The following is a 12282-nucleotide window of genomic DNA, read 5'->3' on the forward strand; positions in this document are numbered from 1 at the left end:
AATCTGCAGTGTTCGTGCTGTTTTAGAGTAAAGCAACTTTTACGCGATATTTTAAAATTATGATACGAATATGGTAGTGTACACTTTGTTAAAAATCCTTTGTTTACAACATGGCGGCGATGGTTAAGGAGGTGAAAAAGCTTGCAAGATTTTTGATGATTTTTATGAGTGATTCATTAAAGACTGTGTTAACTAACTCTTAGCTATCATTATTTGTACATTATCAATGTAATAATTATATTTCTATCAATGTCTTGATTGTTATTTGTGATGCATTTGCTGATTTGGGGGAAAATGTCAAGTACAAGACAAGCTTCAGACATGCACAGAAACACCATGACAAGGCAATTGGGGCAATTGTAATGATATCATGGTTTATTATTGAAGTGAATTGCCATATAAACCTCTCATTTGCTTCCATAGTTCTCCTAGTCCAAATATTGCAATGCTTATAAATTAAAAACAAAAAAATGTTTTCACTAGTATTTAAGGTACTAAGTACAAGTAGTCAATTTTAGCAAATTGCGAGTGCACAATTATTAATATAAAGTAGATGATCTTTATGAAATTAAGGTTTGCAACTGAAGAATGTTGCATATTTTTTTCTGGAATTGAACCTTCAACTTTTTCTCTATTTTGTTTCAGAATGATGAGAGAGAGAAGAATGTATTGGCATGGAAAAACAAAATGGAAAAAGCGAAGAAGGGTGAAATCCTCAGAGAGTTACGGAAATTAAGTGTACAGTTAGTAAATTATTATATTTCATAAACATTTAAGTATGTGTCACAGGGTTCAACACTAACGTTAGTCCGTTAGTCTCAGACTAATACATTTTCTTTCGGACTAATAAAATATATGGCTCATTAGTCCGAACGGACCAATAAAAATTTCCGAAAAACAATATGAATAAATTACCGATGTCCGATTCTCGACAACTTTTACTGGAAAACCCCGTGTGTATTTTTAGATTTCTAGCTTTTGGCGGGTAGTTACGCAATGCTGGGTCAATTCAGCGCTTAATTTTTTGACTGATCGATATGAAGTATAAGGTTTTAGCAATCATGATTTAGTACGACACTTTTAAGAAAGATGTTGGACGTTTTTGATGTAATGTAAAGACAAAAAAAAGAAAAAAAAAAAACGAGATCGGGAATACGATCGTACTTGCTGATTGCGAGATTTCAATGAATCTGTGGAATAATATATTTCACGTAAATACTTTGTTTATTTCAAAAAAATAATACATATATTAATTGTCACGTTAAATTAATGTTAAAAAACATTGATGTTTCTTTTTTTTTTTTTTTTTTTTTTTTTTTTTTTGACAGACTAATAAAATCGCGTGTGGACTAGTATAAGTAATAAAGCACTAGTCCAGCTGGACTAAAGCCTTAAAAAGTTAGTGTTGAACCCTGTGTCAACTTAATTTTAAAGAAAATGATAATGAAAATTTGTACTTGAAAACTGGGCTGCTGGTAAAAGGCATTTGTTCCAATATCTTGATCCGTTTTTTGAGTGTTGACTCAGAAACACAACATTTGATAAGTGCTCTGTGGTTGCATGGCTACAGGCACTATGCTTTGGATGCATTGCTGCATATGTATGATTAATGGTAGTTCCAGGGATTCATCACATCATAAGAGATATTCTTTTACTGCTTTTATGAGTGGAATCAAATCTAGGTAGAGTGAGATCAGATCTAACTAGAGTAGGAATCAAATCTACCTAGAAAAGAGATCAGATCTAGGTAAATGGAGATTAGGTGTAAACTTGAATTGATGGTACATTATACTTCAATGAGTGCAGTCAGTTGTGCTTTACCTGCTGTATTTGAATGACTGTTTTTTATGCAACTTTGCATGAAGACTGATGTATGCTTGCATCCTGCATTTCACTTAAATTTTACTGAAAGATTTCCAAAATAATTTTGATAAAATGAGTTAAGCTAGTGTACATCATGTAGAAAATTCATATAATTGGTTGAAACAGTCATAGATAATTTTCATTTGGTGAGTTGTGTAAAAATTTTCTTATCAATGATTTTACATGTATAAATGCAATATGTTGTAACATGAATGACAGAAAAATTACAAAATACAATTATGAGATTATTTAAGGAATGAATGTAATAGCTACCCAATTTATACGGTATAAAGTGGGTTGGGGCAGTTTACACTTTATAAACCGCTTAGCCATTTATAAAAAAGCGTAAGCTGTTCCAACCCACTTTAAACCATATAAATTGAGTAGCTATTAATTTCATTCCTTCTAATTTAATTTTCATTCATTTAATGTAAGAAAAAAGATGATTGCCTTTAAAAAAAAATGACTTCAAATTGTACAAAATTTAAATGTGGATCGATACGTATTTCATGCAAGTCATTGTGACGTAGGCAACCCAATTTATATGATTTTAAAGTAAATGTTTTATCCAATCAAATGGCACGTTTACAATCAGAATTAAATTATTACAAATTCTAATTCAATATACATGCGTACTTATTTAGAGTGGTAGCTATGGAACGTGAGAAAACAACACACCTGTACAGTAAGAGGAGTGAATTCAGACATGACTTTGCTTCCCTTGAAGAATTGGATTCCAAAATGACTGCAGAAATCAAGTCAGAACGTAGGCTTTTGAGGCATTTTAGGTTTAAGCTGTTCAAAGTTTGTACATCTGTATGCTTGATCATTGAATTCTCAGGATCTTTCTTAGAGCCTGATTGACTTCTATATATATGTTGGGTCACCAAACCTGGCACAACTGTTGACCAAATGATTAGTTATCAAATTATTCAATTTATATTTGAATTTCAATTCATTAGAAATCTGTACTACCCAAGGAAAGTTTATCCAGAGTAAATTCAGGTACACCCTTGACTGGACCTAGATAATGAATTTATTTCCTATGTAACCAAATAAATTCTTTGTAAACCCAAGTCCAATCAATGGTATTTCAAACTATCCATAAGATTTACTAGGTGCTACATAGCATCATGACATCATGTTATTTGCTTTTTGTGATAAGCTATGCATAGTGACGTCACATTATTTATCCCTGGCTCAAGCCAGGTCTATGGAAATTTACACTACTTTGCTAACCAATCAAATCTCATGTTACAAGCTACATAGGAAATAAATAAATATATATAATACCTTCCTGAACATATTTGGTAATCTTACTCGAAGGAAAAGATGTGTATCGTGAATTCATTCATTTCATTGATGATACAGATATAACGAATAGTGAATATAGCAAAGTAAAGTCAAAGGTCTGCAGGAGTTCATTATAACTGAGTTTTTCTTTATTTTTATGTAGAGGTAAAAGTGAAACAACAACTTGAAAAGATTGGTCATATGGTAAAACGCTTCCACAAAGAGTTGAAAGACGTGAAGCCAACACCAGAATGTAAGTTTTCTTTATTTAGGCACCAAAGCTGGTCAGACTTTTACATGTAGTGTCTTTTATCAATAGTCTTAGTAAGAGTTTAATAATCATTTTTCTCTTTTTCAACTTTGGGTAGATATGAAATTTATTTTTTCTTTTCTTTCCTAAAACAGTAAATTATTAAAATGACAGCATACCATTAGAAAATGAAGAATTTTTTTTTTTATTCTAAATAACAAATATAGTGGTAATGACATGTACAGTTTAACTTTGTTATTTGGAACACTGATATCTCGAATACCATGGATATGTTGAAGTGATTTGGAAGTCCCAATCTCTTATTCTTTAAGTAATTTACTTTTGATATCTCGAATCCTTTGATATCTTAAATTTTTTTCTTGGTCCCATTATGTTCAAGATAACGAGGCTTGACTGTACTTTTTAAGTCAGTTGCAAATGAATAGGAATGAAACTGTAGATCACAAAAATTTGGCTACTTATTATTATGTGAGAATGTCATAAAATAGTTACAAGCGAGACAAAATTTTCATGAATTCTCATTATATTGTTGCATGAAATCTTAATAATAAAAATATATGCAAGAATGAAATTTTCATGAGTAGATGGACTCACATATTTTCACAAATATAAAGTTCTCACAAATAAAGAGTGATTTACAGTATGCCTTTTTTCTGGCTAGGACACCAATTCAAACCTACTTCTGTTATAGTTGTAAGACAAAAAAAGGTACATGTTTACAGGTCTACTTGATACTTAAAACTTTCTGTTTTTTAAAATATCTGATCAGTAAATTACAATTACTTGATAACTTAGTTGTAGAAAAATTGAAAGTGACCATGGAAGAGATAGAGGGTACTATTAACAGCTTTAAAGAAAACCAAAGAAAACAGTGAGTAGTAATATTAACACTGTTGATAATGGCCCAATACTTTTTCAAGGGTTTTTTTTAATGTTGCACAGAGAATAAGCAAAAAATGTATGATTTCGTTAAATATGATTTATCTCGGAGAACTTTTGGGAAATAAAATTGCCAGGTGGAGGAATAAAGAAAGAAATCTATCCCTTTTCTTTTTATTAACTAGCTTTTCTAGAGAGTTAAAAGAAAAATAAATCAATGTGCCGGTAATAACTCAATACCCGTACAATTTTAAATGTTTTGCAGAGATTATAAGTATATACTTTTTTTGTACAAAATTTCTACTGGTACTTTGCCTTCATAAAAATCCTAATTTATTCCACTGATAATGAGAAACCCTTCTTATAATAATTTTCTTTAGTTTTAAAGATTACATGTATTCTACTATTCTCAAATAATAATCTGATCAGAAATTCTCTGTATTCCTATACATTATACTCTTATAGTTATGAAGAATTAATCAGAGATGAGAGAATAACGTCTCAGGAAATCCAGGCTCTGGAGAGGAAGTTTGACGCCTGGAGTCAACTCTCGGAAAAATCCAACAGTAAAAATAAACTTCCATCAGCTCCATTAGCGAGTGCCAGAGACATCACCAAAGATCTGCCACCACAGGTAGCAGCATTTGAGGTAAGAATAAAATGCTTTGTCAATTTCATGTATACAAGTATCTTTTTCTATAGCTTTTCAACTGTAGATCTTAAATTGTTTTTAAGGATGAACTTTGTACATGTAAATTTCAAAACTAGATGCTTTAGTTATTATGTAGATATTCAGATACAGATATTTACACTTAAAGATATAAACACAATGAAACATAAAAATGTTATTAAAAGAAATATAGTAATTTAAGGTAATTCAGTTTGTTGGACACCCTTATAGGAGTGATTGTACACTATTAACTCTCATTCCCACAAACAGTTGAACTTTGGCATGTTGAACACTGATATCTCAGATACTTTGGATATGTCAAAGTGATTTTGAGTCCCAATCACTTTTTCTCAATGTTTTTTAATCTGAATATCTCGAATCCTCTTAGATATTTCAAAGTTTTTCTTGATCTTTTCGAGTTTAAGATAACAAGGTTTGACTGTATGTAATTTTTACTTATTACTGCATTGGGTTTTAAATGTTAAAATTAGTTCACTGTCATAGGCTTGATAATTTGAATTTGTTAGCTGTTTCAATTTATTTCTTTTTCTCACAAAAATATGGATACAAAATGAGAAAAAATTGATTTAAAAGGACAAGATCATATTTTCTTTGAGCATGTGTGTTACTTGAAAATTATGATTTTTCCAAGGAAGTTTTTTTCCCTCTTTATTTGACTTTGATTTTTAAGAATTGTTTTTAATACAGAAATTTCTGGAGGAAACTGGGGGTATAAGAGGTGGCTGGGATGAATATGATCATGGTACATTCCTCAAGTTCAGGAACAGATACAAGGTAAGGACATTTTTCATAAAAGAGGACCTCTACGGTTTTGTTACATTCACCCCCCTTTTTTCAAAGAGAGACAGATTGAATGAATCATACATTAACATATTTGAAAACTGTGCCCTTTTGCATATTTTGCTATCTCTCCTTAGCATTTGAGATTTTAAATCCAGTGTTGTTTAGAAGATTTTTTTTTTTCATATTTAAAATTTATACATTACCAGATATTAGACTATTTATTACATTTACACTGAATGTTAGAAAATGTCCAGGAAAGTCCACTGCATAAAATATTTGTAGCTTTGAATGTATTTCTTAACTTTATATTAAGAACGACCCTTTTGGAGTTCTGTTGTTTGAACCTCCAGAGTCATCATCTAAAAATGAATTTCAGGGAAAGACAGTTTTTATAAAACATGCACTGGTGGCCATACCAACTAAAACAGAGGAGGAAATCAGAGATCATGAGGAGTGGTATCAGACATATCTATCCATGAATGAGAAAAAGAAGGAGAGCATTCGGAAATGGAGGGAGCGAAAAGAGGTAAATATCGTAAAAAAAACATTCAAAGAAAAGTTTTGAATCCTTTCCATTCAGTATGATATTTGAAATTTGTCAATATATTATTAAAAGGGTGAAAAAGAGGATGTTCTAAGTAAAGTGGAGACAGAGCTGGCAGAAGAGCAAGAAAAAGAGAAACAAAAACAAGAGAGATTAAAGGAGCAACTAGAAGAGGAAAAAAGACAGAGATTTAGTCAGTTGAATGCTTGGAAGGTATGTAGAAACTAAGGATGGTCATTGCTTTTTATTTACTGTAATAAATCACTCAAGAGCAATGGCCATAAATGAATAATTTATTGCAAAATTTGTTAAAAATTGCATCTTTCAAATTTTTAATTCTAGAGACATTGTTTCAAAAGAGGAAATAGTTCCTGTTGTGTTATGAAATTATTGAGATTCATACCTGACTTTTGTATGAATTTGGAATTTCAGGTGCAAAAAGAACTAGAGAGGGCACAAGCAGAAGAAAAAAAGCTGAGAGTTGCATTAGAGAAAGCAAAGAAAGAAGAAGAGAGAAAGAAAGAAAAGGTCTCACAAACAAGAATTTAGATAATAATAAAGAGAATAGTGCTTTTTTATATGCCTATCTTAAGACGGGATATATTACCTGGGGTATGTTATGGCATTCATGGCCATCTGTCTGTCTATCAGCTTTTTTGTGTGTGGCTCATAACTTAAATTTGGGATAGAAGGTGTGTCACACATTAAAAGTAGGTCGCTCAGATCTTTAATTAAGATGCCATTGCCAAATATGGAAAAATCCTGTCAAGCTCATAACTAGAAAACTATTAGACCTCAAATCATTAAACATAGCCAATTAATGCATCACAGTGACCTTTAAGTGAAATTTTAAAAATCTATGTCTTTAACTTTGAAATTACACAATCCCAAAAGATGTAAGAGTATTGCAGTATCCTTATTAAAAAAAATGATGAATTAAAAAAATACATATTTTTTTCATTATATACTTTACAGCAATCTATAACAAATGTAATGTTACAAGAAAAATTCCACTTCTCTCATGGGTGTAATTATCAAGCACTGGTCAAGGAGAATTTTGATAGCAGAAATATAATTAAAACTCATTTGATATTGTATAATATATTTTTTTTATTTATCAATTTTTATACCTTTACAACCCAATTGCAGAGTGTCATGTCTCACAAAGATGACAAATTTATATTCTAAGAATAAAACATAATTTGTTTAGATGTTTTATTAGGTTGAAGCATTGTTAATCAATCATAAAATATACAATAATTAGCAAAGCTGCAGATAGGCTTTTGTTAAGCTCTAACACAACCAGTTGAGAAATATATGATGTATTATTTTTTATTATTTTAGTACATGTACCTACACCACAGAAGATGTATGTACATCAAACATTATAAGGAATGGAAAAATCATTGAAATCTTTGTATCAAGGTTGACTTGATTTTTATTCACTCTAAATCCCCCCCCCCCCCCCACACACACACACACATTTAAATTGTTTATGATAATTTAACAATATTTGACAGACAAATCATGCTGTGCCAGGGCACTTTATCTTAAGATTCTTCCTTTTCAAATGATTCTTCTAAGTAAACATACATTTATAGTATGATCCATATATATAAAAAAAATTCTGAAAAATAATTGTAAATAAACTTTTACAAAAATTATGAATGATGGTATCAGGTATACCAACTGCTCTGATATGAAATGTTTTATTGTTGACAAGCATCTACATGTAAGTTTATCTTAGTATGTTGATTTGAGATGCTGTCGCTGAACTGGAACAGAAAAAAATGTTGGAGATTAGTAATTTTCATTATACCTGTAGGCTGAATTAAAATAAATATGGAGGAATTTTGCTTTTCTCCATAGGTTGAATTGAAACATTCATTAAAAAATTGAAAGAGAAAGTAGGGATGTGCTTTTTAAAAGTTGCTGAATTCAAACAGAAAGTAGTGATGTTATGCTCTTTATCATATAGGCTGAATTGAAACAAAAGGTCGAGATACACAAGAGAGAGAGAGAGGAGGAGGAGAGATTTTTGGAGGAACAGAAGAGGGCCTGGGAACAGGAGGACAGAGAAAGACAGAAACAGATCTCTGCGAGGGAGATTCACCGATTCAGGGATAGGGTCAGTTATTGTCTCAATTTCAAAAAATGTAGTTGTATATTCTGCTGCATTACAAATTATGTGCAGACTTACCGTAATCATGTACAGATAGGCAAAATCACTTATTGGTGTAACTGGATTTATTTTTTTTATGTGTCCTTTTCATCATTTTTCAATTGTTACTAAATGGAAAGATAGATTATGTTTAGCATGAAAGTGTTCATTACTGGTTAAAAAAGTTTCCATTTTGTTGCTTTTTTTTTCAAATGACAATTAACTTTTACAGATTTTTTGGGGGGGGATATGTGTGTGTGGGGGGGGGGGGGGGGGGATATACATGTAGATAGAAAACAATTTAAACAGAAAATATATGTGCTTTTTTAAAGTCACAGTAGATTGAAAATTGGGCCTAAATATGATTGAATGACAAGATTACAGAAAATTTATTTATCCTGATGACCAATATTCCTTAAAACATATACGTGTATAATGTATGCACCTTTGAGACAATTAGAGATAAGGATTCCTCTAGACTAAGACTCCTTAATTGCTGAGCTGTAATGAGTTATGATTTCTCACGTTTAAGCCAGATGTATTGTGCAGGAATTTTTGTTTTGACTTTTAGGACCAGAAGAAAATGCAAGAAAAGTTAGCAAAGGAGAAGGAAAAAGAAACTGAAAAGATACAGAAACAAAAACGACTGGATAAACTCAGGGAACAGGTAAACATCATTTTTTTATGCCCCGCCATGAATATGGCTGGGGCATATAGTGTTTGTCATGTCCATCTTCCGTCCTTCTGTCCGTCCGTCCTTCCGTCTGTCCTTCCATCACACTTTGTGTTTAGCTCTGTTCAAAGCTCAGTTTCAAAGAAACTATCCAAGATAATTTTATCAAACTTCATATGCTGATAGATATTGATGAGAGCTATGCAACTGCATCAACATTTTTTGACTTTGACCTTTCCTTTGACCTTGACCTCACTTTTCTTAAATTAGTGTTTAGCTCAGTTTTAAAGATAACATTCAAGATAGTGTAATCAAACTTCATATGTTGATACATACTGATGTAAGCTATTCAACTGCATCAACATTTTTTGACCTTGACCTTTCTTTTGACCTTGATCACACTTTTCTTAAATTAGTGTTTAGCTCAGTTTTAATGAAACCATTCAAGATAGTGTTATCAAACTTCATATGCTGATACATACTGATGAGAGCTATTCAACTGCATCAACATTTTTTGACCTTGACCTTTCCTTTGACCTTGACCTCACTTTTGTAAAATTAGTGTTTAGCTAAGTTTTTAAGAAACTATTCATAACATTTTTATCAAACTTCATATGCTAATACATACTGATGTAACCTTTTCAACTGCATAAACAATTTTTGACTTTGACCTTTCTTTTGACCTTGATCTCACTTTTCTTAAATTTATGTCAAACTTCATATGCTGATACATACTGAAGTAAGCTATTCAACTGCATCAATATTTTTTCACCTTGACCTTTCCTTTGACCTTGACCTCACTTTTCTCAATTTGTGTTAAAATGTTGCATTACTAATATACCCTCGGCGGGGCATTCATTTCCTATGGACATATTTCTAGTAATTTGATAAATTGGTGTTTGTTTTTTTTATCACAAGTTTACCCCATTATACCGTGGATATCACTCATTGGAATTTTTTTCATATCTCACCGCTGTGACGTCACAATGGGTTTTGCATTAAAAACATGAAGTAAATAGTGTGATTCATAAATAAAAACATGTAAATCATTGATAATGATGTATAAAATATGTGATCAAAAGAATCTTCCATGATTTGTGGTTGGATATGATTTTTATCCAACTCATTGTATGTTTTTATCTCCTCGCCAAGGCTCAGGGATAAAAAACACACAACTCGGATAAAAAATCATAGTCAACCACAAATCATGGGAGATCCTTTGTATATATTTTATGTAACTGAGCTTTGCTGAAGACATTTTATCCTGAAAAATTGTGGTCATGTAACATTACATGTCTGTTTCATTTTCAGTTTGCAAGAATAATCACTTGCTCTCACATTAGAACTGTGGCAAACAGATACATTTATTATAGTGTTTTACATTTGTCATTCATGATAAATTTCATTGAACAGCAAGCCAGCTGTTGGTAAGAAAACTCTTGGCCTTGATTGCCAGCAAATGTTCCAACACTGAACTAGCATATTTCATGTTACAATACATGAATGTACCATATAAGTAATAATTTTAGCCAGGATTCTATTTTGGTATTTTTGGGATTGAGTGTTGAGATTACTAAAATTGAATATTGCAAGCCATTTCTTCCACACTGAAAGTTGGCATTAGATTTCTAGGTATCATGAAATTGCTCAAATTACTATTTGCTAAAATTATGTAATTCCATTTTTTTCAGAACAAATCACTAGATTTCTGACTTGCTAAAAATCCACTTATACGGTATTGAATTAAATTAACTGTTTTTGAACGGTTTTTATTGATGATTTTGGACATAAGGTTAAAAAACTTAATATTAAAGTTTTTTGACAATGTGTCTGTCAGTGAGTCACATCCGTATGTATTTTTTCTCAGGTTGATATAGAAGTGGATAGAGATCCAAACAGATTGTTAAAACCTACAGCAGGCTGGACATCTAGATTGAAGGACAAGGGACCGACAGGGTCAGGGCCTGTCTTAAATATGCCCCACAGGTATGATATAAATAAACAAGTATGATAAGTCAACAATGGCTTTCACCCTGAGAAAAACCTGCAGTTCCTATTTGCTCAATTCTTGAGTCCATCAAACAGCAAAGAGTTTGGTCAGTAATGTGCATTAGATTTTTTTAGTGTTTTTTACACAATGCATTAAATAGACATATTTGAATTCAGATTGGTCCATTGCATACTGGCTTTGTTGAAGAATGTAGATTTGAATTATTTCTTTTTTAGGGCTATTCCTTCCTGGCGCCAAGGAATGACATGATGTCCTGCAACTGGTCTATTTATGATGTTAATTGTGCTTTTTTTTTCTTAGAAGAATAAAATCATACTTTCAAGATAATTTTGTTGTCAGTTTATATGCTTAACATTTTATAGTAAGGCCATTTTAAAAAAAATTGTTTGGTTGCCCTCTCCCGCCCAACTGGCTAAGAATGGCCCGACTCAAAACTTTTTTTAACATCCAAGAAACAATTATTTCTTTAAGGATTCGAGAAAATAGATTTTGAAAATTCAGCATGTCGATTTTTTTCCGGGGGGGGGGGGGGGGATTTTCCATCTACCCACCGACCCAATTTTTTTCCTCCTAAGTTGGGAGAGAGCAAACAATCATAATTTTGAAGTTGTCCTGGCTAAAATATTCTTTAAACATGAATAAAAAAGTAGATAATGTTGTAGATGATATTTAGTCTCCACTGTGGACTCGGAAGTGTGATTATTTAAAAAAGAAATAGGTCTAGTTTGACCCACTGGCCTATGGAAGATTTTTTTTTTTTTTTTTTTTTGAATCGTATATAGGCAATGGAAGACATAATGATGAATATTTAAGAATGAAGCTTATTTTAAACTTTCACCTGATCAATCATCTGTAAATTAGGGCTAATACACACATGTATATATGCTGAAATCTTTTCCACTGCTTCTGGGTATACAGTAGACAATTGCATGGTCTTGATGAGCAACGTGATTCAGTCCAAATTATGAAATTCATGGCCCCTGGGTCAGCAGTTTTGGTTAAAGGGTGAGGCTCTGTTAAACATGCATTTTTTTTATCTTTGAAAATCTTCCTCTATGCTCCTGGGTAGTAAGCAAACAAACTAAGTGCATACTTATGATGAACAAGTACGCA

The 12282-nt window shown here is 31.7% G+C and overlaps 1 protein-coding gene across 1 annotated transcript; it reads left to right on the top strand.

Moving 5' to 3' along the window:
• The first annotated feature begins 107 nt into the window (after positions 1-107).
• Positions 108-11489, top strand: LOC133183934 (coiled-coil domain-containing protein 112-like). The gene is made up of 14 exons (XM_061318809.1): positions 108-131; positions 646-743; positions 2508-2629; positions 3320-3409; positions 4223-4298; positions 4772-4955; positions 5685-5771; positions 6157-6306; positions 6397-6537; positions 6757-6852; positions 8303-8452; positions 9057-9152; positions 11026-11144; positions 11385-11489. Exons 1-14 carry the CDS (start codon positions 111-113, stop codon positions 11416-11418), a joined length of 1464 nt encoding a protein of 487 aa, XP_061174793.1. The 5' UTR covers positions 108-110; the 3' UTR covers positions 11419-11489.
• Positions 11490-12282: the final 793 nt, after the last annotated feature.

Source organism: Saccostrea echinata, unplaced genomic scaffold (genome assembly GCF_033153115.1).
Source record: "Saccostrea echinata isolate AGI-Se365-2 ecotype Australia unplaced genomic scaffold, CSIRO_AGI_Sech_v1 ptg000009l, whole genome shotgun sequence".
NCBI classification, from domain to species: domain Eukaryota; kingdom Metazoa; phylum Mollusca; class Bivalvia; order Ostreida; family Ostreidae; genus Saccostrea; species Saccostrea echinata.

Excerpts from the sequence above, each read along its gene's own strand:
- LOC133183934 (XM_061318809.1), top strand. The coding sequence starts at position 111 with ATGGCGGCGATGGTTAAGGAG. Across the intron at positions 3,410-4,222 it reads CGTGAAGCCAACACCAGAAT|TTGTAGAAAAATTGAAAGTG; the intron begins GTAAGTTTTCTT and ends TTGATAACTTAG. Across the intron at positions 9,153-11,025 it reads TGGATAAACTCAGGGAACAG|GTTGATATAGAAGTGGATAG; the intron begins GTAAACATCATT and ends ATTTTTTCTCAG.